General features: G+C 35.9%; 1 protein-coding gene across 4 annotated transcripts in view; it reads right to left on the minus strand.

Annotated features, from left to right (window-relative positions):
- Tbc1d19 (TBC1 domain family member 19) overlaps positions 1 to 27,214 on the minus strand; it is a 151,079-nt gene that overhangs the window by 31,096 nt on the left and 92,769 nt on the right. For 2 of the 4 annotated variants that reach the window (XM_074042503.1, XM_074042505.1), the window contains exons 14-19: positions 25,240 to 25,324; positions 23,411 to 23,455; positions 7,634 to 7,666; positions 3,837 to 3,946; positions 1,731 to 1,822; positions 1,141 to 1,176 (exon numbers count right to left, since the gene is read on the minus strand). In XM_074042503.1, the coding sequence (XP_073898604.1) occupies positions 1,141 to 1,176; positions 1,731 to 1,822; positions 3,837 to 3,946; positions 7,634 to 7,666; positions 23,411 to 23,455; positions 25,240 to 25,324 (401 nt within the window). The remainder of the gene's footprint in view (positions 1 to 1,140; positions 1,177 to 1,730; positions 1,823 to 3,836; positions 3,947 to 7,633; positions 7,667 to 23,410; positions 23,456 to 25,239; positions 25,325 to 27,214) is intronic. The other 2 variants (XM_074042504.1, XM_074042506.1) reach the window with 1 other exon arrangement.

Raw genomic sequence — 27,214 nt, forward strand, 5'->3', positions numbered from 1 at the left:
AAAAACCTTCTAATAGGAGTTTTCATGAAAGCCTTTTAAAAGCTGATTTCTAAAAAACCCAAGTATAAATAAATGAAAAAGAAAAAGATATTGATTGCTACCTTAGACTTTTACCTGTGTGAGAATTTTAAGTCAATGAAATAAATTTGTTACAATCATAAGCCTTTGAAATAACTGTGCCCCTCTAAACAATTAAAGTATATAAGGAAGCTAGGAAAAAAACCACCAGAACTTTAGTTTCTAACAATGAACTAAGTGTCTTCAACCTAACAAAGAAAAGTTATGCTCCAGTTTATGTCACAATAGTAAAAAAGAGTTCAATTTACTACAGGTTTAAGGAAAAAACACTTGTGCTCAATATAAATTATTCTGCCACATTCCTGTTTTATAATCTTAATTGGGAACAGAATGCTGTTTTTTGATGGCTACAAAGGAAAGAGTAGAAGTTCAGAATTACTACTGGGTGATATGAAGTGTCCTTTTATAAATAGGGATATTACTGGTACTTTACAGAGAAGAGATACAACACACATCATCACTATCGTCATCATCTCTATTTCTGTAGCTATAATAATTTAATATTGAAACAACTCCATGAGGTAGGAATTCTCTTCATTTTAAGATAAAGAAACTGAGTTATCTTGATTTAAAGATAAAGAAGTCAGGCATAGAAATACACACCTATAATCCCAGCTATTTGGGACTGGCTTCAGTGTGAGACCCTCTCTGAAAAATAACCTAAAGCAAAAAGGGCTAGAAGCATGGCTCTACTGGGGCTCAAGTGGTAGAATGCTTGCCTAGCAAGCATGAGGCCAAATAATAACCCAGGTTATATAGCTTAATAAAAATGGAATTTGAAACTGAGTTAAATTTCCACCCACCCAGCCATCCGTCTGCTGTGGATTCAAGTATGGAGAAGACAAATACTATAGTATTCCGATTTCCCATTAACCCCTCTGTGGCTTCAAAAGGCTAACATTCTTCTCATATCTATTCTTAATACTGGAACTTGGTTGCTCAGAGAAGATAGGGACAAAACACTGACCAATAATTTAGAAACTTCTGCTGCTTTAGACACTGTTTCAAAAGAGAGAAAAGAAGCAATAATTGTTGAAGTCCAGAGAGCCTCAACATGCTCACCTAACATATACTGACCATCGCTGGACAGAATCCATGCTTGGGAAGGAGAAATCACAGGACAGCTGTCAGTATGGAATCCATCTGGTTTGCTTTAACAACAAACTTTAACACATATAGCTTTCATAGGCTGTCCTCTTAGGTTCAGCATTCTCACATTTTTTAGGTTGTATTTGTTTCCACAAATGTTTGCCTCTGTTTTGGTTAACACTTCTAATTATGAATAGAAATTAGTCAATTTGGTGATTTTTGTACCAGATATAAAAATCCTAGTGAATAAAACTTCTGTTAAGATTTTTATTTGGGGAATTTTTTTTCAGTGTTGAGGATTGAACCCAGGCCCTCACACATGCTAGTCAAGTGTTGTTTCACTGAGTTACATCACAAGCCCTCTTCCAAGAATGTTTTGCAAATGTAGTTATAATTTATTACTTGAAAATTATTGTCTTGAGAAAAATTTCTAATTTAATTTCCCTGAAGAATTAGTGTGTCTTTACAAGTGCTTTGCCAGAATGAAAACAGAGCTTTCTTATTTAAAGTTTCCCCATGGTAACATACTTGTGAAGATGCAATTAGCACAGGAAAATACTCACGGTTGAGCCCCAATTTCTCGTAGATGATAAAAGAGTTGGGGGAGATAAGTTTGAAGAAGGGTTTCAAACAGCAAACAGAGTGATACAATGCCCTGGACACAATAATGAAGCATAAGAGAAACAGTTTAGCATTTAAATTATTCAAATAGAAAATAAGAAAGACCATGAACATAAATATTCTTTTTGATTCATATAGGGAATGTACTAATGGATCTCAAACACTCTATTTAAAAATAAATTTTATTTCTCTTTATTAATACACTCACAGACATGCTAAGGAGTCTCTTTTTAAACACAAGCTCCCCATCATCTAGGCCCATATGGAATAGTTGTAGAGTCCAAGGCAAATAGCACTTTACAGAAAACCTGCTACTTTGCAAGCCATGTATTATCATTTAGGACCAGCAAAATTAGTGTTCTTCTGGATGCATTACAATTTGCAGGTATTCCTCAGGGCTGTAGCCACCTCTTCTCTCTCTCTCCCCTCACCCTGCCCCATTTTTTCCCCCTTACTTCCAGTCTCACCCTTTGGGGGAATATAATTTCTACTTTTCTTCACTCTTTCTTTTAAATCTACCCCAGGAAAAAAACCTGACTTCTGAGTGCTTGAAATTTGTATCAGGAAGTTATCAAACAAGAATGTGTGATTAGATTATTCAGTATAAAGTTTTTGTTTGTTGGTTTCTATCTACACTTTTTAAAGAAGGGCATTATTTGTAAAGTACAAGAAATAACTAAGCAGATATTTATTTTGAGCATGTTTATTATTTGACAACTCTGAATAAAGTCCTTGCAGCTCAGCATTCCTCAGGACTGATCTTGGTAAGGAAGTTTTAATCCTTTTTTGAGTTTTTAAAGAACTGAGGCTGTCATAGTTCTAAATGTTCACTCTGGCTGCAAGCCAGAAAAGGAGAGGACCTCCTGTCTTTATTCCACTGAGTAAAGAAAGGGGAGAGGTAGGGCTGGAACAATCAGGACCAGTCAGAAGACAGAGACGGGAGATCCAGAGGTGGATGTGTGTTGTACAGTGTTTTTCTTTAAACTCTGAAGGTACACAATATAAGAGTAAAAGTTTGATGCTTACAATGAGATATTAGAAAAGAGTATTATTAATATTTTGATTATTCTAGATTAACATTAGTGTAAGATAATGACTAAATCAACTTGTTAACAGGAAGAAGCCCAAGGTAACTGGTGGTGCTTCCTTTGCTTATCTGTGACATTCTAGAATTCTGTTATCTGCCAGCTTTCACTAGCAATGCAGGAAAGCAAAACTGGAGACAATGATAGTGGAATAAAAATACATAGTATTAAACTTGGGGGATAAAAAACAGCTAGCTAATTTAGTAGCAGTAACAGTCTCCTCTCTGGAGAAATTTGGTAGCTCTGACATATATACCAAGTTAATGTTTCCTATGGGGAGGCAGCCGAGTTACCCACAAGCAGAACAAAGCATGTCCAAGAAGGGACAAGCAAAAATGAATAAACATTTCTTTACTTGGGTTTATGTGGGGCTGGGAATATGATGTAGGAGCAGAAAATAAAACAGTAAAAGTGTTCAACTACCAATATGCTTTTCCTTGACTCTCTCGTATTGAGGTCCAAGGACCTTTGCATTGAATAAGAAAATATCTAGTATAATAACTGATAATTAACCAAATATGAAGTTGAAAAACAAGAGACAAATAAATATTTGATTTTCACTGAAAAAGGTGATGGTAATTACAACAATAACGCGGCATTTATTTATTGAGCTCCTGCTATGAGCCAAGGCATTACCCTGGGCGCATTGCAGACATCTCTACAGCACCACAGATGAAGTATCACCAACCTCATTTCATAGGGGAGGAAATCAGTAATGAATCAAAGACAACAATGCAGACATTCTACATGAAGATTTAAGTTTAGCCAATAAGAGGTGTTTTTTTCTCTAGATACTATGAAAAAAAATATTTAAATAGCATCTTCTTCCCTTTCATTTATCCTATAGGAACATGTTGTTTGGCATCACAAATTAAAATTTATGCTTTCATAATTTGAGGAGACTTTTTCTTAAAGGAAAGAACAGATTAGAGTCTGAGTTGATCTAATTTTCCATGAACTTACAGAAGGATGAGAAGAGATGGAATGGAGTCTGAAGAAGAAACGCACATACATCTCACGGAATATCTGATACAATTTGTAAGGTTCATGGTATAGAAAACAAAGTGGTGCAACTGAAAGAAAAAAATTAATTGATAATATTGAGAACTACTAAAAATTTAAAAATAAGTTCATGACATACGAACAAATAGATCAGTATTTTATAGTAATCATATTTATTGATAGATAAGTTTAAAATAGTACATACATTGCTTGTTAATTTTGAAAAGGGAATATACCTACATGTGAAAGTTCAGGTATTAAATATCATAAAGAAAGGAGTAAGTTATAAACTATTATAACCCCAAATTAACAGTAGACTAAGAATGATGCAATGGAATTACAGAGGGATACTAAAAATTCCAAGTAACTTTAAAGAACTACATGAAGTCAAGTCTCTCCTTTATAAGACTGAAGTAATAAGAAAGTGACAATCAGGCAAATCTTTTTTTTTTTTCTCTTTGAGATGGGGTCTTGCTCTCTAGCCCAGGCTTCTCCCGCCTCAGTCTCCCAAATACAGGTAACTCATTTTTCCTTTGTCTCACAAAAGATTCAAGCCACTTTTCAAAGTTTTAAATTTTGGAAGCAAAGAATGTAAAATATGAGATGATACCTTTTTAGAACCAAGGTCTTCAATTAATTCAATTTGAAAATAAAAAATTTCAGTAACACCATTACATTACTGGCATATATTGATATATCTCTACGTATCATTTTGAGTTTTCTCCGACTTAAAATGAATCCTCAGGCAGAGGATTTCTCTACTGAGTATTGAATTACATTATCTTTTGCACCCAGCTGCTGGCAATTAAACACAGGTAGGTCAACTCAATCAGACTACCCACAGCTGGATGTCACAGAAAGTTCTGATCTCAGACCCTGACCTGACCAGGGGACTATTCTGTGCTGACAAACATGGTCATACTTGCCATCTTTCCAAAGCTCATAAATTTTAGGCAGTATAAATGTGTTTATAATGCAGATACACAAAACTGCATTACCTATATATTAATTTTAACAAAAATGCCTTGCTTATAAGGGTCTTCAAATGATACAAAGTGGACACCTAAGAAATTCTGGGGCTCTGCAATCTCTGGTACATCCCTCAGGCCAGTGGGCATTAGTAAGAAGGGAAACCAGTGGGTTCACTTAGCTTTCTTCTTTTTGACAAAATGAAATGGAAAATAGTAAAATATTTTCAATGCTTACAAAAATTCAATTGTCTGGGATAAAAGGCAGTGACATAGTATTGCTGATGAGTCAGTCATTCAAAACTAGCATTGCAAATGAGAAATTTGACTTTTACTGAAGAGCAAAAGAGAAACAAATTACTTTTAGGGGAGCTAGTGTCTAAATAAATATAAAATTACTTATATATGGAGAAAAATGTATAACATAGATATTTTATATATGTAGATATAAAGTTCAAATAGACAGCATGTCCTTCCCCTTCAAAAATGATTGTTAAAACTTAGCATTAAATGGCTACTTATTAAAGTAGCCCAAATTAGGGTAGTCCACATATTTTAATATAACAATTCATGTTTTAACTGCAGTAACAAACTAAGAAAAGGCAATGTGACATGAATACATGGTATTAATATAAATTCAAAATACAAATTTGGAATTTATTTATACTTTCAAAATGATATTTTTTCCCTCTAATGTTTAAAGTTACTGATACATAAAAAACTGTAATCTGAATCTGCAGATTTTATGAGTTCTGTAATTACTTATGATAATTTCTGTTAAAGGAATAAAGAAAGAATTTAAAAATTAACACAATTCTACAGGTATATGTAATACCAAAAAAACTAAAATTATTATTCTAGATACTGCAATTTTATGTTGCATATTCTTACATTATATATTCCACTGTGTAATATTTAAAAATCTACATGACTTAATTTTCTCCTAGCATATTTCCCTATTGGTCCTCTCGTAAAAATAAATTTGGCTCATTAACTTTTTAACTAATTACACTATGTATTATAGGAACTTATTTATGGACTCATAATATGCTATGACAAAACTTTATTAATCTGTATAAATGGAACATAAGAAGGCAGTTTGAAATAGACAAAACGGATTTTAAAAAGAAATAAGGATTACAATTGAAAAGCACTCAGAAACTCAAGTAGTGAACTACTTACTAACTAGAGTACCTTAAGGAAGATTTGTGAATATTCTAGTGCACTGCTTCTAAGTAAGTAGCTGCTACTAAAGTATTTGTGGGTGCTCTAAATAGTTTTCTAAAATAATATACATGAAGTCTACATCAAATATTTTGCACCCTCTGCTTCTTTAGCCAACATCTCCCTCTTAGTTGCAGAAACCTTCGCCTACTGAAATATCCACGAGCACGAACAGGTGGAGCCTCACTCAGCAATGCATTCTCAGTGCTAAAAACTGCCAGACGATTATGAAATCAAGTATCCTTCAAGTCACTAAAAACTATTTGAAAAATTCATGCAGCTAGAATTATTACAATAAAAAGGCTAACATTTTATTGTTAGGGGTAAACATTTATATTCCTAAACTCTTTAGGGTTTATGTTTTAGATACTACAGACATTTACAAAAGAGAAGTATGCTAGAGGGTCAGTATAATATTGTATGTCATGTTGTGAAATTTTGATGGCTAAAGAGAATAGAGTATGCTGTAGTTCAAGTCTGTGACCAGCACCATCAAGATAGCATAAGGTAAAGCCCCTAGGTACCTTGTATTTATTTTCACTGTATGCTAGTTTTAAAGGTTTTATGTTATGTCATTCACCATGTCTGTATGATCTTGAATATGGAGGTGATTTTACAAAGAAAAGTATTAACTTATTGCTGATTCTTGTTACAAAGGTAAAACATTAAAGCACTTCTGTATATTCTAAAGGTAAGGGATAGAAGTAAAGGAGACAACAATAATAAGTTTAGATATAACACAAAAATTAAAAAATTAAGTGATATTATGGCATAGAGCATCCCTCCTCTTGCTAATCTTTGTTAAGCTTCTTGCATTTCTCATTCAATGACATGTGAGGCCCCAAGGCACTCAAAGCTCCCCAGCCCGCCCCTGTGATTGCCTGACGATGCTCCAGTGCTCCAATATAACTGTCATGTGCATACCAGTTGTCTGGAGAAATCACGAGATTAAACTCAGTGCTGTCTCTCTCTTCAGATTCATTCTGACATATTATTATTATTATTTTTAAAAGACTCATATGAGAATCAGTTCAAAGCCGGGCACTGGTGGCTCACACCTATAATCCTAGCTACTTGGGAGGCTGAGATTGGGAGGATCCTGGTTTGAGGCTAGTCCCAGCAACAAACAGTTAAAGAGATCCCTTGTGCAAAACAAAACTTTTTGTTCTGTTAAAAAGTCACTTTTAACAGAACAAAAGGGACTGGAGGCATGGCTCAAGCAGTAGAGTACCTGCTTTGCAAGTGTGAATCTGAATTCAAGATTCCAGTACTAACCCCCCACCCCCACCCAAAAAAAAAATGAGAATCAGTTCAGGATTTAAGTAACCTGATTTTACACCTATTAGAGTTAAATGTTAATGTGTGTCTTGATTCCACTGGATTAGAAGATGATAAAACTCAGAACAACTTTCACAATACGTTCTAACTCTAATTTAGTGAGAAATCATCACCTAAACAATTGTGATTACTCTCTATTTTTAATCTTTAAAATCTCTAATTTATAATCTTTATGTTTAAATATCCAAAGTGTAATAAAAACAATGAATATTTTAAAACCCAACTTACCATACATGGAAAATCCATGAAAAGGTATTACACCTAAAAAATAAAAAAGTATTTCTTTTTAATAAGTAAATATATATATACATACACAGATATATGCCTCTGCTTATTAAGTAAACTTTAAGGGATTAAAACTGTAAATAGAAAGGTTTCTATTTTTTGCTTCAATTTTGTTCATGAATATCAGAAAGACTTATTATGGTAACCAATAAAATGTTTCTTAACACTCTTAGAAAAGCAAACTAGATGTTTTCAAAAATATACACAGTTAATTTTCTGTTAATAATGTAAGCAATTACAACTAAATATATACTTACAAAAAACAGGATAAAAATATGGCAAGGCAGATCGCAGAACTAAGTTTGAGAACTAATTAATGGTTTTAAAGTCAACAGCATTCTTTCTAAAACAACTTCGTTCCACTTAGTAGAATGCAATCTGTTAAAGGATTAGTGAATTTTACAAGGTACTTCTTGTAAACATTACTTTATAGAAAACACAGGTGTTTAGTGAACTTACTAAAAAATTATATCATGAGAGCAGTTAGGAAGAAATATTGTCAGGAATATGTTACACAAATTCAGTATAACCTTTGGCAAATATTATACATAAGTAACATACATATCCTTTTCAAATAAATCTCAAAACCTAACCATAGTGTGCTAAACATCTTGTTATACTCTTAAGTGGAAAATCACAACCAAATAAAAACAATTTCCATTGTACTATGTGTACCTATTTAAGTGTACTAAATCAATTGGAAAACAGTACAGAAGAAAGCTGAGAGGTTTACTTCTTTGAAAAACAGTGTAGAAATGTTTTATTCACCTGACATGTTCAGAGGCAAAAAACCTGGTGTTGGCAGGTCACCTAGAGTAACTTCTAGGAAATGATAGTTGAGGCTCAGTTTAAAACATGCCCAGAAATAGAGGTACATTAATTTCCAATGCAACCAGTACAGTTTTTGAACAGGTTTGATTTGGGGGCAGTTCTTTCTCATTTGGAGTCAAACTCTGGCTCTCTATAATGGTATGTCTTATTCTTAGTTCTCACTATAAAGATCTCAAAGAACAAATCTAATTTATTTTCTATAGTATATGAAAACTTTCAGAAATATTTGCTGTCTCCACAACCCCATCATGATCAAGACTTTTTTTTCTCTAAGACTATGAATTTCTTGAATTGTTCTTCAGATGAAGTGGTCCTAAATAGCTTTCACATTTTATTTTCCTCTGGACAAGCTGCAGACCACCACAGTCCTTAAAAGTGGATGACTAAAACCTCTAAGCATTTTTTTCTTCCCTACACACCCACAGCTAAGACAGTGCATTTGGGCAGTTGTTTTTGGACCTAAGTAAGGATTATATTCTTATCTCTGTTACATTTCTTCTTTGGTAAACCATTCCAGTTACAGATAATTCTTGGTTCTCATTCTGTTAACTAATGTGCTCCTTATTCTTCCTAGTTCCACATTACTGAAAAATTTGACATGGACACTATATCCTCATCTAAGGCAATATAAAAATGCTGATCAAAGCAGGGTGAGGACAGTAATTGTCAGTAGAAATCTCCTTCAATGTTGATATCAGTTCATTAATCATTATCCTTTTGCAGTAAGTGAAAAGCAAAACTGGATGTCAGCCAGACTTCGTTGGCTAATCTGGTTTTGTCACTTAAGAGCTTTGTGTGCCTTTGAGTAAGTTTCTTAACTGTTTCAAGCTTCAGTTCCTTTAACGCTAAATCAGAGATAATGCTAGACTCTACTTAGAATGATTAAGTGAGATAATGGCTTAAACTTGCCGCTAATAAATAAATAGCTTAGGCCTGTAATAAACATAAATTGTTGATATTAACTTTCATAAACTATTCCTTTTCTTGTTATTTCTAGAACTAATCTTATTTAAAATAGTCTGGAGAAAATCCAATTATCATTCTGAAGTAGAATGCCAGGCCTGTCAGCCTCAGAAGCCTTGCAGCATCATCTTGAGCTTTGAACCCCACAGTTATCAGGATCTACCATTCCCATGTCCGCCTAGTCTTAGAGAGTACGCAGATTTATATTGCCCAACTTTGGCTGAATTCTGTGTTGCTGAACAAGTTTCTCGTTCATTTCTATTTGATTAGCCACCCTATTCTTTCAAGAGCTTCCCACTCTTCACATGTTCAACACCTATTCATGGACATTTCTTCCTGGTATTAGGAGGCTGAATCACTGTCATGAAGTTTCTGACTTGTCAGTTTTTTCTCCTTCATTTTTTCCCTCTCACTTTTAGTTTCACAGGGCAACATATCCCAATACTTTTAAAGCACTAACATCATCACTGAATCCTGTTTCCTTGACTTTTACAGCTGTTAGCCAGCTATGGACACTTAGCAACTTGTTGATGTGAAGCCTAGGAACTAAGAATGGCTTTTACATTTTTACGTGATTATTTACAAAACAAGTAATAATATGGGACAGAGACCATTTGTGGCCAGCAAAACTTAAAATTTATATCTGTCTGGTTATTCCAAAGCCAAACTCTGCTTTGGAATCTTGCTCCATCAATTATCCCTGCCTTTTAGATGCATCATTTAACAAGTATATATTAAGCTTCTACTATGTGCTGGATGCTATTTTAAGGACTGGAGCTGACTTTTTATTAGGGAAAGAAATCATAATGCAATATACATGTCTGACAGTGACAAGTGCTAGGAAGAAAAATAATGGAGAGAAGAGGGATAATGAGGAGAGCCAGGAGAAGGGCAGAGAAAACCTTACTGATAAAAGAGTCACTGAAGCTGTGCAGGTGAGAATCACTGATAAGGGATGACCCGGAAGCTCTGGGCTTCCTATGATGGCTGTCAGCAGATTAGTTTATTGCACATAGTTTAAAGTGGATATTGGTGGACTATCTATCTCTTTATTCCTACTAATGGAGGCACAATGGCAAGGGATGGATAGGTCCCATCAAAATTTTCCTATCTTTAGCCTCTCCTATTTCATAGCAACTTTTCAACTAAAGATATTACACCATCATCAAAAGCCCATTTTCTTCTCAGATCTTACTTACTTTACCATCAAACAAATGTAAACTCTCTCTCCTTCCTTTGAAGCCCAAGCTTAACATTTTTGAGAACCATACTTTCTCCTATACTTTCTTACATACCCTTAGTGATACAGACTGTTTTCCACCCCTATCTCCCTTACTTTTGATTGCTAAATCCAGGAGCCTCTGCTCTGTGTGCCATAGTTTATGGTCTCACAGCAACTGAAAGCTCCTTTGCGAGCTTGATCCTACCATGGTGCTAATGGCACTTCACAGATCAACTTCCTCATCTCTCAGAAACTGGATGCTTAGGTTTTCTTGTTTTTGTTTTGTTCTTAGATTATTCTCTCTTCTGCCCACTCCTTAAACATAGTTACCTTCCAAGACTCTGTCATACTTGTTTTCATTCTCCCTCTACTAGTATTCTCATTATTGATCTATAACCCAACTGTAAAAGACAAGTATCCCAAGTTTTCTTTGGATGCTATTTCCATAAACAGCTCAGCACCTCCCTATTATTCAGAGAAGAAATCTTTAAACCAGTTTTGCTCTCTAGTTTTCCTTTGGCTCTGAAATCTAAATGTGATATGCTCCCTTTGGATCCTAGTAGGATCTGGGCACTTAACTCTTCAAATACAATGCCAGCAGCTTCATTCCTCTTCCTTACCCCACAAACACACCAAAACTGATAGCCACTCCTTCAGTCTCTGGGTGCAAGACAGGGCTATCTTTCCTTTATCTCCAGTCCTATCCTTGACTCACCCTTTCAAAAATTTAACCAATACTCCTCCCAGAAAAATCTCCCAATGTCCGCTACTCCTCACCCCCAAGCAATTAATTAATGGGTACTCCTGTACAAGCTATTTGCCCCAATTAATTGAGGTTCCACTCCTCTGTGCATCCAGACAGCACTACACTATGTATTTCTGGCTCCACAACTTTCTGCCTACAGTCATATAGATAAATTACTTAATCTGTTTCCTGTTAGACTAAGAAAGGTGGGCTTTGTCTAAGGGTCCTGCTCTGGCTGGACCCCACACTCATAGCTCACATTTTTCCTTACAGATCACACTTCATGTACCAAAAACTCTGAACTTCTCAGCTCCAAAGACCCTAAGCTAGTTTTCAGGGTTTGCATATTCTTTCTGGTGGCACAACCCTCCTGATAAGTATGTATTCCAGGACATAGTGGTGACCAAAGAGTGGCTATTTGTGGAAGTGTGAAACCTGTACAAGATGAGAAGGGGCTGCCAGGAATATGAGAATTCTGAATTTGAACCTGGCTTTCTACCATGTTTTTATGAAGGTATCTGTGTCAAGGCAAGAAAACAGAGTAGATTTTAATAGTTTATTAGTCTGATTTATAATGTTTAATATTCAGGTTTATCATAGGTGGCCTCCATTTGTACTTATTCCCTGCATTCATCTATGAAGTGGTTACAATACCTATGAGATGGTGAGGATTAAATAATGTATGTAATATAGCATAATAGTTGATACAAAGATAGTACTTTATGTATATTACTTTTCTTCCCTTATTGTCCTACAATCAGTTTTTACTTTTCTCTCTACCAACAAATAAATTTGGGTACAGAAAGTATTTCTTATTTATCTCTATCCCCAGAGATAATCACAGTGCCCATGGAATGCTTATAGAATGAGTATAAGAAATCCTAGAGAATCTGTTTTCACCATTTTAAACCTTTTATTTCTTTACTTTCTTCTAGGTTTTGTAACTGAGCCCTGATAAACTTATGTATGGTTCTGCAAGAGCCTCCTAATTTTTTGTCTTTCTTCCAAACTCTCAGCTTCTCAACCGACTTTTGAAATAGCTTGAGTTATTTTTTGAAAATATTGAGACCACAAAAAAAGCTCAATACTCATGGTTTTTCACTGATCATTCATCCATCCATCACATACCTGCTTAGCTCCAACTTGTCCAATTAACCAGTATTCTAAGACCTGTTCTGTAGCCTCTGAACGTTAAAATGAATATGACATTGTCCTTGTATTTATGAAATTCACATTCTGACCTTGTAATATTGGTTAAGTGTCTACAGAATGGAATTCAAAACCTTTGATCTGACCTTAAATATTCATAATGATGTCCTATGGCCCGAGGTACATCTGTTTTCCCTTTGTTATACCATCCTGAGTCCATGTCCTTTGTGGTCTAGCCACACAAGATTATCACAGCGGATTTCATCATGTACATTCATACTTTTGTAGCTTTGCGTTTGATGATTCTGTATACTACTCAGCCTTATCAAAACCTTACTAAGGTGAGCTATAATCTCAAAAGAAATTTCCTGATCTCTTAATCATAATTGAATGCTCTTTCTCATGGCACGTTGTTCTTATTTCCAACACTGTAATTTCACTATATTTTGTGTTATAATTAGCTGTTTAACAGATTGTTCCAGATGGCAGAAATGTGTTTTATTCTCTATATACATCTCATGGGGTCATGCACAGAATGAATGATGAATACATTTTTGCTAAGTGAATAAATGGGTGGATAGATGAATAAATGATGAATAGAGGACCACTGAGAGAAGAATTGGTCTCTATTCAGGAGATCAGAACTCCACTTGTGGACTTAATGCAGACCAGCTGGGTAACCTGACATGTAAAGGGACTACAACTGTCCTCGAAGACTCTCATTAAAATTCATGTTAACTGTTATGTCAAAAGTAAATGCAGAAAAATTTGTGAGAATTGAAGACATATGATCATCTTCCAATAGCAAGATTCTTGACCAACTTAAAGGTCCTTTGCTTTTTAGAAACTAAATTTTATTTCATTTTTTTGGAGGTACTGGGGTTTGTTTGAACTCAGGGCCTCATGCTTGCTTGGCAGGTGCTCTACCAATTGGGCCACTCCATCAGTCCTTTTTGTATCTTGGGTATTTTTGAGATAGGGTCTCACAAACTCTTTGCCTGGGTTGACCTTGAACCACTATCTTCCTGATCTCTACCTACTGAGCAGCTAGGATTACAGGTGTGAGAGATAGGTGCCAAGCTAGAAACTAAAAATTGAAACTAGATTAGCTGAAATTTAAGGTCAATATGTATTCCTAATGGCACTTCAGCTCCAAGTCTAGGGGACCCTTAGAAAGAGAGATCAACAACCATCTTACTTCTTCAACTCTCTCTCTCTCTCAATCCATGTCTTTGGTTGAGTCTCTTTCTTCTTGGGAATACCTACCATTTTCAAATGTACTGTCTTTGATGCTTCATTTTTATTTCCTTTATTAATCATAGACTGAGCAAAAAAAAAGTTATCTTGGCTTTCTAACTTTTAAAAAATATATTGACATGAAAGAAAAATTTGGAGAAAAATAAGTCAATAAAGAGACATATTTTGATGCCTTACAGAAATGAAAGCAACATATTATATCTTTATAAATATTAAATCTCAAAACATATTACTATTATGTAAAATCCCTATATTCTCACTTCAAAAACAATTTTGCCTTCCTCTGTTAAGCCGCTGCATAAACATTTCAACAAGTAGGTTAATGTCAAAAATGAAGATGTTGTTATTATTTTCTTCTTATACAAACATTAAGGATCTGCTAAGTTTAGAAACACCATAATCAGGACAGGGCCCTTTTAATAAGGAAGCTTATAATGAATGAATCAGTGAGCTGCAAACAGCAAAAAGAATTGTACGTATCAAGATTACTCATGGTTAGTCACACTTTCACTACGTTTACCTCAAGTTCTGAAATCAATAGCTGCTATGTAAACAACTAGGTTATAAGTTCTTTGAAGCAAGGACCATGTTTCACAGTATGTATTAATGCATGTTATCTTTGAGAATAATATGTCCTACAAGTGAGATGCTCAATATATATTGCTAATGATGGAAATTTTGAGTGTTTATAATACAACAAAGTTTATAAATAAAATTCTAAAGTATAAAATTCAGTTATAAATAACTACATTATGGAATAGAGGACTCAACAACTCAGAGTTGAAAGAATAAATGATAAATGAGGTCATATAGACATGAGTTCAAGTTCTGTTTAACTTTGGCAAGTTACCAACCCTTTCTGAATTGGTATTTTCATTTCTGAAATGCAGATAAACAAGACCGACTTCACTGGGTTGCACTAAAGCACAAATGAGTTAATGTATTTAAAGTGTACAGTGTAAAGTATAATGTTCACTACACTGCAGATTCTCAGTGTAACTCATAGCTATTTTATGCTCTCAGAAGAGAGGGCATCACATTTAAGTGTAAGTATGAGCTTAAACCTAAGAAAATCATTTTTTGCCTGAATTAGATAAGGGCACACTTAAGTTTAGCCAAGATTAGCTAGAGTTTATAGCTCCAAAAAGGGATATATAGTCTGTGCTGCTGAAGAAGGAAAAAGTAAAATTCTGGCAAACAAAAGCAGGAGATCTAAGAAGCAATGCAAAATCCATTAACACTCTAGGGTACATACCACCTACAACACTTCTTTGATCTTACAAGCTGTTATGTTCTTGGCCAGTTTTTTTTTTTTTTTCCTTCAAAATCCTTTCCTTTGCCTCTCATCACTTAAGCCTTTCAAGAGTCAAGTTTCATTCACCTGGCTATCATCCAAGAGTGTGCTTCTGACAGGGATCAGGATGCTGGGGACACATTTCGGATCTGGCCTCCAAGTTTCATGAGCCTGCTATGAGTGATTGTTTTAAGATCCTTGCCTTCTTTTATGTATCTGAAGAAAGTCTGAAATATTAACTGCCTATTCTATATATTATAAGTAACTGTATGAAGACATGATTAATAGACCTTTGCCAAAGCTCAGAATGGCAAACATTGTCAACAACAATAAATCTTGAACCAGATGAGATATAAATAGTAAATGACTCAGAAAATATCCCAAATATTAGCATACTTTGTGCTTACTAAATATTTTCCTTCCCATTTCTCACTGTCTCTGTAACTCTCACATCTGCTTCGCTTCAACTTCACCCCAGCTGAAAGCAATAATCCCATTTGGGATTATTTAGTATAATTTATTTCATTCATTTGTTGAAACAACCATTTCCTCTGTTTATTCTCATTCAATGTATAACCTACAGGTCAGGAAAAGTAGACATTAGACAATGGATAAATTGGTTTTTTTTTAAAGCTATTTCTATTATCTTTCTGAATTAAAACTTCAGACTATAACTTTGTTACTTTATTTCATATTAGAACTTTCCAAAACATCAAAATATACTCAGATTTAAATATTGACCTGAAAAAAAATCATGCTTGACATTAAATTTTTGAGGTTTTCTACTTATGTCTAAGTTTACACTTCAAATGGATTTTGGATTATGAGATGTTTTAAATTTGTTTAATTAATATAGATGACAAAGTACCTAGAAATTTATCAACATTACACTTTCAAGGAGATTTAAGATAATATATTTCCATTATTTTTTCCAAAAGCCTTTCCCTAATCATTGTTATACGAGGCATCCTGTGTGCTGTAGGATGTTAGCAGCAACATTCCCCCATTCTTCTGGGGAGCGTGACAAGTTTTGGCACTGACACTGCCAAGTGTTCCCTGGGAAATGTGTGTGTTGCAGAAATGGCCTCTGTTGGTCATCTCTGTTCCAGAGCCCCGAAACTTCCCTATCCAATGTTCTTTAGCAATCATTTTCTCCTGACTTGTAAGAAACTAATGCATCAGCAAATTATGATTTTTAAGAAAATCACTTGTAATTAAGTCTCAGCCAGATTTATGTGTATTTTTCCTATAAGTCTAGGGAAAAAAAAATCTCCTTATTTCTATTCTTATTCAACCAAATTCTACTCATTCCCCATTCATTTGCTCCCTCATTCAATAGTGTTTACTGAGCACAGACTTTATGCCATGCATGATTCTAGACACTGGATATATTGATTTACTGGTCATCAAGATTATTAAAGTCCTCTAGTTCCTGGTCCCCTTCTCCTATTGGCCTCAGTTGCTTTAAAGTATCTGCTTTAGTTTTTCTGCGTTGAGGGCAACAAATGCTATCTGGTTTTTTAGGTGTCTTACCTATCCTCATACCGCCCTTGTGTGCTCTCGCTTTTGTAATGTGCTCAGAGTCCAATCCCCTTGTTGTGTTTGCCCTTGATCTAATGTCCGCATGTGAGGGAGAACATATGATTTTTGGTCTTTTGGGCCAGGCTAACCTCACTCAGAATGATGTTCTCCAATTCCATCCATTTACCAGCAAATGATAACATTTCATTCTTCTTCATGGCTGCATAAAATTCCATTGTGTATAGATACCACATTTTCTTGATCCATTCGTCAGTAGTGGGGCATCTTGGTTGTTTCCATAACTTGGCTATTGTGAATAGTGCTGCAATAAACATGGGTGTGCAGGTGCCTCTGGAGTAACCTGTGTCGCATTCTTTTGGGTATATCCCCAAGCGTGGTATTGCTGGATCAAATGGTCTATCAATGTTTAGTCTTTTAAGTAGCCTCCAAATTTTTTTCCACAGTGGTTGTACTAGTCTACATTCCCACCAACAGTGTAAGAGGGTTCCTTTTTCCCTGCATCCTCGCCAACACCTGTTGTTGGTGGTGTTGCTAATGATGGCTATTCTAACAGGGGTGAGGTGGAATCTTAGTGTGGTTTTAATTTGCATTTCCTTTATTGCTAGAGATGGTGAGCATTTTTTCATGTGTTTTTTGGCCATTTGAATTTCTTCTTTTGAGAAAGTTCTGTTTATTTCACTTGCCCATTTCTTATTGGTTCATTAATTTTGGGAGAATTTAGTTTTTTAAGTTCCCTATAAATTCTGGTTATCAGTCCTTTGTTTAATGTGTAGCTGGCAAATATTTTCTCCCACTCTGTGGGTGTTCTCTTCAGTTTAGAGACCATTTCTTTTGTTGAGCAGAAACTTTTTAGTTTTATGAAGTCCCATTTATCTATGCTATCTCTTAGTTGCTGTGCTGTTGGGCTCCCTGTATAACTATCCTTATCTCAACTAGCAAAAACCCTTGGTCCTTCCTATTATTGCTTATACTCTCTCTACAACAAAATTAGAGATAAGGGCAAGGGAGAGGGAGGGTGAGGGGGTAAGGGAAGGGGTGGGAGGAGGGGGTAGAAATGACCCAAACATTGTATGCACATATGAATAAAAATAAATAAATTAAAAAAAAGATTATTAAAGTCCTGTTCTCGTTGAGATAATCTTTTAGGGACACACTTCTACTCTATAAAACAGTTATGATGCTTTTTTAAAAAAGTATTAATTAGGAATTGGAGAAGAGCCATGACCAAGAAGAGTGGAATATAAACCCCCAAACTCCATCCTTCCACTAAAGTAATGGTTAAGCTGACAAGCATGTTAGAATCAACTTTTTCTTTTTTTAAAAAATAAATTCTGGAATCTGATAAAAATCTTCCAACAGCTAGGGGAATGCTTAATGAAGGAAGAATTTTGGTAAGAGAGCATTATGACATTTTAATTTACCCACCTACCATCCCTACTTGCCAGCTTGGCAGCAGCCATGAAAACAACAGCCCACATTCCTGGTGTAGCTTGCTTGTGCAAAAGGAAACAATACAGATCTTGTATAAGAAAAAAATTGTGCTTGTGTATTTTCACCTAAAGGACTGGCTCAGATTTGCTTTTGTACAACTCCCTAGTCTTAGGGCTTTCTCAGGACTCACGTGGCTTTCCAGACAGCATCTATCAAGAACATTTAAAGTCATATATACTAGCTATAGTCCCCAGGGAGAAGGAGTAACAAAGGGGCAAGTACTAGACAGACTGAAAAGCATGTGAAGGAAGAGGCTCAGGAAGGAGCTATCTGAGGGAATAAGGGCTTTGAAAAGCTCCTATGTATAGGATGCAGGGGGATTCTAGAAAAGACCTGAGAGCACCTTGGCCATTCACCTCTGACTGACTTTTAGGCCCTGTGCAAGAAGGAAGTGAAGCCTAAGACAGTTGTAAATGACATGGCTAAGCCTTGAAGGAGTGACCTGCTCTAAGCCAATCTTCAAAGACTGGGAGAGTTTTCCTTTTCTTTTTCTTTTTTGGTGGTATTGAGGTTTGAACTCAGGACCTTCACCTTGAGCCACCACCCTTGAGCCACCAGCCCTTGTTTTGTGAAGGTTTTTTTTTTTTTTTTTTTTTTGAGATAAGGTCTCTTGAACAATTTGCCAGGGCTGGCTTCGAACTGTGATCTTTCTGATCTCTGCCTCCTGAATAGCTAGGATTACAGGCGTAAGCCACTGGTGCCTGGCAATCAAAAAAATTAGTTTTCTAATCTTTTACTTTTTTGGTTCTAGATATTTAAGGAAATCTCTGTCAAATCATTAGCTGACTAATAAGCTAATGGAACAGACAGCTGAGTGAGCACACAAGATGACGAATACAATCATTATAGAAATAGTTTATAAAATGGACTGGGGGTGTGGCTCAAGTGGTAGAGTGCCTGTGTAGCAAGCACAAGGCACCAAGTTCAAATACCAGTACTACAAAAAAAAAAAAAACCCAAATAGTAAAGAAGAATCATAAAACAAACAACTATAAAATACAACAAGCAACAATGAATTCTGGGCTAGGGGAGTGAATCTAATTTCCGGAGTTATTGGCCAGATAGCTAATTTTCAATACTGAAAAAAAAATAGTGGTTATGCAAAGACACAGAGTCAAGCCCATAAATAAAAAACAAAAAGAAATTAATAGGAACTGTCCTTGAGGAAGCCTAGACATTGGACTTACTAGACAAGTCTTAAAATTAATAATCTTCCTCCCTGACCTGGCCATTGTCTACCTCTCCTACCTTATCTTTTATTGGCTCATTCTTATCAGCCACACACTTCAAACCAGCAGGCTTATTCCTATCTTTGGCCTTTAACCATGCCATGCATTCCCTCCGGAATGCTCTTGTCCCAGTGTTTTGCATGGCTCAGTCTGCACCTTCTGGTGTCTGTTGTATTCCACCTATTCAGAGCACCTTTCCTCATTCCTCATCTAAAGTAGCTCTGCCTTCCCCGACCCCTTCAATTTCTTACATTTATTGGTTACTTCATCACTCTCTGAAGTCACTTTTTCCAACCATTCCTCTTGTTTCTCTCCTTTACTAGCATGGGAGCTCCTTGGCAACAGACTTACTTGTGTCCTTTCCTGTGTGCCACTCACCTTTGTAGTGAGTCAGAGCAGGGCTAAATAAATATTTATCAAGTGAATAAAGAAAGACAATTTAGTTCTGGGGGCATGGTTCAAGTGGTAGAGCATCTGTCTAGTGAAGCCCTGAGTTCAAACTTCAATGCCACCAAAAGAGACAATTTATACAAGGTGAATAACAACATACATTAAAAGTTCACAAAATTCCTGTGATCTATCTCCCTCAGCTCAGAATTTTGCTATATCAATCTATTAGATAAAGTCTATCCACGAATGAGCCCTTAAATGAGAGGAAAGTAATGCCTGGTGCCACAGTGGCTATTAGTTCCAATCTAGGGAAGGTAATCACATGTGTGTGTGGGGGCCATTGGTGGTGACAAAACCAATGGCTCTGCAAGCACCGGGCTAGTCAAGGAGTAAAAGTGTCAGACAACTGCAGGCAAATGCCTCTGGCAGCCTCTTTTGGCCAAGAAAGCCAGGCCAGTTTTGATGGTAGTAGTGGTAGAGATGTCCTTGAGATTTCAAAGTAACACTCTTGGCAGAGGCTGGAAAACGAGGCAGGTAACATTAAAACATAGCTTAGTATTGCCTAAGATAAAGGAAAAAAAGGCACAGTAGATTGGTTTGTGTCTGTTGTTCTGCAACCTGAGAATCATTACTTAGAGAAAAGAGTACTCCTTGATTCTGGTATGTTCTAAAACAACTGAAAGAAGAAATGATCATATAGAATTAAATTATGAAGAGTTGTGCTTATTATGCTTTGGATTAAACTAGTTTTTTCTCATAAAAATCTTTCTAGAACCTATTATGTATAATCTTTTGCTATGCCAATATATTAACCACCTTCAATTCTTCCAAAAGACATTATGATCACCTCAGTAACAATCAGTTTCTGAGGCATGAGATCACGGTGATGAGAATACTTCAGCTGAAGTCACACAGCTTGGATTCAAAGCATGACTCTGCCACTCACCATTAGGCAGGCTAACATTCTGTGCCTCAGTTTCTTTATCTACAAATAGGGACAGTATTAGTGTCTGCCTCAGAGGATATTATGAGGATTAAATACATACAATGTAATTAACACATGCTTGGTATACAGTACTGTTCAGAAAATGTTAGCTGGTGCTACTACAACTACTATTGCAATTATTATAATGACTTTATATACATATGCCTTAAACTCAGGATAAAGATCTGAAATTCTAATATACTACAACTTAGTGACACCTTTTAAAGGGTGTAGGGTTATTGGCTTTTATATACAATAGTGCCACACTGATATGCTGTTTTATAGTTTTTGTATTTTCTTGTGTGAAGTCTCTAAATTTCACTTCTCACTGTTGTTGGTCATTTTTTATATCTGTATCAGCTTCTATTTTTGTAACGGACATAAACCAAGTTTGTTAGACGTGTGTTAAGTAAGTGCTAATACGTTCTAAACTAAACTGAACTTGAGTCCATGTACATCTTTTTTTTTCCTTTGCTAGTATCTAAGGGTATTTTACTTTTTCTTATTTTCTGTTTCTTAGATAAATAAAAAAATAGCAGAAACTTAATCCTTGGGATAATTGATGCAACAATTATTTGTGTATATATATTTATGTATATATGTATATACATGTTAAAGTTAACACGCATCTAATGTAGTTCAAATAAATACTACTTTACTACTACATGCTAGATAGTAGGGGAATAAAAATGAAACAAAGATATGGTCCTGAACCTCCCAAAGCTTGCAACATTGAGGGGGAGATAAAGTATAAACAATGTCAAGATAATATAGTAAGAGATACTAAAGATTTTCTTACCAGGTACTATGAGAGCCTAGAGGAAGGGCCCTTAACCTCACTGGGGGACTAGGGAAGCTTCTTGAAGAGGTTAATGTCTGAACTGAGTCTTGATGATGGCCAGCTGAAGAAAGATGGTCTGGACTATTCTAAGTCTGGGAACAGGAGAGAATGAAGTAGGAAGCAGAATATGATTTTGTGAGTGTATGTGACTATGTGTAAGAAGAAGAAATAGTTTGCTATTGCTGTGGTAAAAAAATGAGATAGGAAATAGTGAGAAATAAGGGTAGGAGAGATAAGATGTATGTCATGCTGAGAAGCTTAGATGTTAAGCTTCTCAACATTAAGAAAACTTTTAGAAAAATAGCAATCTTTAAATTTTTATTTTAGATGTATACCTCAGACTGCAGAGTGAAAGAAAGAACAAAACTAGAAAAAGATAAGGAAGACAGACCATTTAGATGGTCGTTACAACTGATAAGCTAGAGATGGTCAGGCCTGAGGAGGGCAAGGCAGCAGTTATGGTGAGGAAGAGAGGGTCCCAGATATATTTGGAAGATGCAATGAGAAGTCTCTGGTGACTTGATCAGATGAGGGGGAATACAGACTGAGAGGAACCCAGGATGACTACCATGTTTCAGGCTTTGAGTTACTGGGTAGATAATAATGCAATTAACTAAGAGAGGAATAGTTTTTTTTAAAATTTATTCAACTTTTTTCCTTTGGGAGGCATAGGAAGATAAAATATTGAGTTGGGATATATTAAGTTTTAGGTAATCACAAGAATAGTCAGAATTGGAGACAGAAATTTTAGAATAATTAACAAATATACATAGACCCATGAAAACAGATGGAAGCCCCTAGTAAGTGTGTGAAAAGAAAAGAGCAGCAGAACAAGGGTAAGGCAGAAGTAGATGACCCATGAAAGGAGCTGGGGGCACCACCTTGAAAGGCACAGAGAGAAAACAGTGCCATGAACACCAACTATGAGGTTAGACATAGTGGTCAGTAGAGTTAAACACACTCATCACAGGTACATTTTCTGAGCACTCACTACATGTCAGGCACTAAGCTAATGTTTACATACCATATCTCACTTAAATTATTATCCATATGATGAATCTGAAGTTCACAGAAGTCATGTAACTTACCCAAGGTCATAGGGTGAGCTGGCAGAACTGGGATCTGAACCCAGGTCTGCTGGATTACAAAGCCCATGTTCTTAACTCTGCTGGAGTAAAAGAACTTCTTGAGGATGTAACTTAACATTATCATAATGACTGCTATATATAGCTTTTTCAAGAAGCATATCTTAAAAACTGTCTAATCTCAAGGGAATATTTAATATCTAAATATTAACTATGAGGTCATATTTGGTAACTTCATATCATTAAGATGGATTATTTTAGTGATCCTTCTTAATAATCTTGGTATTTCATAAATGCGACCCTAGTCAAATTATGAAAACAATAAAGTATAGCACAAGGTGACCCATTCCATTGACTAGAGCACTGTTCCAACAATGCCAAAAGGAAGGCCCTAGTGGAACTAGTTGGTGTTCTTCAGAGGAAAACTAAATGCCTCACTTAGGCTTAAGCTTATCCAGCTTTCCTTCAAACTTACTACGGGTTCCAAGCAGAACCAGAGAGGATATGTATAATTTAGCACCAATCTACCACAAATGTGGAAAAAGTCATTAAAATGTAATCTATGGAAGGTTTATTTTAGATGATAAAAGATAAATTATTTTCTATTTAATGATAGAGAATAAGAAATCATATTCCTAGTATGAAAGTTGTAATTTTCCCGTTTCCCACTAGAGGAAGCAATAGTATTACTCTTACCATTTGGTGGATAAAAAACAGCATAGTCTTCTAATCCTAGTTTTCCTATAAAAGAAAAGAGTTTCAATATGATTAAGTAAAATAAATTACAAAATCAACTTATTATGTGAGTGTACCAATAATTAATGGAATTTTAAAAATGGGCCTAATTTTATTTCATTTCATGATATGGAATTAATTTGAAAATATGCCAGTCAATCTTCTGACATTAGCAAATCCTTTCAGAATTAAAATCAGGAATATAAAAAACAATGCTTTCAAACTCCTTAAGTACTCAAAAAGAATATGTTTATAAGCTTAAAACTGTCTTGCTAAATAGAAATAATTCTAACCTAATCATTAAAGTCCTAAGCTTTGCAGCATCTCATTAGTTTATATTTTTATAAAATGTGCTAAAAAGCTAAAAATCAAATGTCTTTAATTATATGGTGGTCATATTTTCTGAGTCCTAAGAGAGTTTATATGATCAGAAAATACGAATAAATATTTGAAATCAGAATTGTCCTAGAAAAGTATATTTGCTGTAATCAAATGTTTAACAGAATTTTAAGAAGTTTCCTCTCAAAGGTTTCAAGGTTCACAGTTTTCCCCTCTTCCAGCAAATATCATTTTTCCTTTTTTCTTTCTTTTTTGTGGACATCCTGAGGATCAGTCCCAGGGTCTTGTGCATGTTAGGCAGGTACTCTACCTCTGAGCTATATATAGTCCTCACCCATACCACCAAATATCTTAAGTAGCTTTTACCTTGATAGTTTTTCTAACACCTTTGAGTTTAGTGAAGTGATTCATTCTTATACTGGGTTTTAAAGCAAAATTTTTAATTAAAAAACTTTTTTATTCTTGTTGGGGTTTAGTATCTCAATCATGTGATTTATATTCTAGACTAAACCATGAAACTGTAAACTATGTTTGCAAACTTTTAAAAACAGGCTCCAAATTTTTAGAGTCTCAGAGTAGAGAGAAATTGATGATAGGGTGGTAGACATAGTGAGATGCATGGTAGTTCTTCAAGGACCTGTGATTTTTGGGGTGAAGGAATGAGAAGCCTTCCATATGCAGGTACTAAATGGAGGCTAGAATGAATATGGCATATTGTGTAAGGAAGGAAAGTCAGCTACGTTAATACTGTATGAACTATGGAGGGTCTTAAAATCATTGTTGATCCCATGTGATAATCAGTTTTTTTTTAAATATGTTTCTATTCACTCATTTTAGAAGCCCTAAGTTAGAAGCCCTAAGTTGACTGCAACACAAGCCAATGTGATCTGATCTAGGGTAGGAGTTAGAACTATCAGGCAGGTAGGTCAGACCAGGCAAATACATTAGAAAGGGTTTCTTTCTTCAGGGAAGCAGCAGCAGGACCATACACAATAGGGTAATGAGCATTCAGTTCTGGGTGTTCACCACTTAATAAAAAGGAAACATTTTAAAATTAATGTTTAGAACATTTTGGGAGCAGGAACACAGAAGGTTAAAAAAAACTAAAAGAGAAATAAATTCTTAGTGATAAACTCATAATTATAAAGGAAAAGAGAAATCAACAGATATGACAAAAGCAGCAAAAGAAGAGTCAGCAAACAGGAGAGACAAAAATGGTATCCTGAAATGCTACTTCAGGGAACCATGGAACTGTGATTTGTAATTGTTGCTTAGGCACTGATGAAAGAGTAAAAGAAGTGAAAGGATGGTTACTTGATCTAAGAGAAAGCTGAAGTGATTTACAATTTACAACTTGGCAACCCAAATTTAAGATATAAAATAGACAAACATTCTTGGCATGATTACATAGTCTTCAATAATACCTGCTTAATATTTTGCTGAAATATTACCTCTTATGTAAGATTTCGGTGGTGAAGCACTGTTGTATGCAAAGTGACTGAGTACAGAAGTATCCCGGGAAAAACAAAGTAATACCTGGATATAAAATTGGAAAAAACAAGCAATTAAGCATTTATGAAATCAGATAATTCATTACTATTTCCTAGTTGGAAGGCATTGAAAGGGACGCAGGGGGGATTCCAAGATGGCGGCTAGAGGTAGGAAGCAGAAAGCATGCCTCCTATAGTGAAATCTTGGAGAGACGCTGGAGACACACTTTGCAGGCAAAACCACTGAGAAAAGGCAAAACTTTGACCCCTCCACACCTCCAGCCAGCGCAGAGAATCTCCACCTCACGTAAAACGGAGAAACAAGGAGGGCCCCCGGGGCCCCAGTCGCCTGCACCCAGACGGCTTGGGAAGATGCGGACAAGGTGAGCTTCACAGTGCTGTGGTTCCCCCACAGACAACCCTGGGCCAGAGCAGCATAGCCCCCTGGACAGACCGGCCCCCACCCAGGGAAAAAAGAGAAACTGACTAATAAGCAATAAGAACAATAAAGACATGCAGGAAAGAGGGTGGGGCACCCTGAGCGCCAAAGATTGGGGGAAGGGAATCCTTCCCGGAACTGTAAATAAACAAGCCGGGCGGGCCGGAGAGGCTCCGGCGGGAGCAGGGACATGCGCCCAGCAACCAGGAGCGGGAAAGCTTGTGAAAGTGGCAATGGGAGGAAAACTGCACAGGAGAGGGGGGTAAGACCCACTTCCCACATGAACTGTAAATAAACACGCAGGCCTGAGAAAGCAAGTGCAGTGTCACCTCCCCCAGTGTGCTTGGAAAGGGGAATGTTTGTAGCAGAGGCTCACGCATAGGAGAACTCTGAGTAAAGAAAACCTGCAGGGCCAGGTGAGCACTAAACTCACCCCTGAGATCTGCATAAATAACCCGCCAGCAACAGCAGGCTGACAGCAGTGGGCAGGCAAGCCACAGCCACAGATACCATTCTCAGAACTGTCTCCAGACTCTTTTTTTTCTTTTTCTCCCTACCTTTGATGAGAGAACAACCGAATTACACCTGCATGCTGAAAAACTTACTGAAACTGTATTGCATTTGAACGTGGGACACTTGGTGGGGTTTGTGTGTGTGTGTGTGTGTAGTTTTGTTCTACTTTATGCGTCCCCTTTGATGAGACAACTACAGAACAACATCTGAGGCACCATCTCCAGGATTGGAGACTGAGATGGACACCCAAATTATTAAGACTGAAACTTCATTGCATTTGAACTTGGAGGTTTTTTGGTTTTTTGGGTTTTTAAAAAATTTTCTATTTTTCATTTTATTTTAATTTATTTTTATATATAGATATTTCTTTCATTTACTTATTTTTATTCTTATCTTTATTTTTTTATTTTTATTTTCAATCCTCTGTCTCTGTAATGTCTGTTCAGCTTACTGTCGATTGGTACACTAAAGCTCCCTGTTTATACCTTTGAAACCTTCTTGTCTGATTCCTTGTTCTGTTTTCTCCTTCTTATCTGTTTATTTGTTCTTCCCTTTTCTTTAACTTCTTGCTTTCCATCTCCGCTCACCCTTCCATTCTAAATATTACCATTGTTATTATTACAAGCTAGAAAATACTTAATTGCACACAGTAGAGGGACAGTAACAACACCAAAGACAATGACGGGAAGACAGAAAAAACAGGGAAACCAGTTTCCCCACAGCAAAAAATTAGTACAGGAACCAGAGGGGAATGAAGAAAACAGATACTCAGATCCAGACTCCAACAAAATGAAGATAAACTAGGCTAAAAGACCCAATGAAGCCCACAAGAATAATTTAAAAGAGATGGATGCAGTGCCATGCCTTGCAGATGCCCTCTGTAGGAATGCCTACATTTAGTGTTAAAAGTTGAATGCCAACTGTTGATGGCCTAAGTTTTCACAAAGATTTCTCAGTGTTTGCCACCAAACTTTGAACAACAGA

Source organism: Castor canadensis, chromosome 9, assembly GCF_047511655.1.
Source record: "Castor canadensis chromosome 9, mCasCan1.hap1v2, whole genome shotgun sequence".
In the NCBI taxonomy this organism is placed as follows: Eukaryota; Metazoa; Chordata; class Mammalia; order Rodentia; family Castoridae; genus Castor; species Castor canadensis.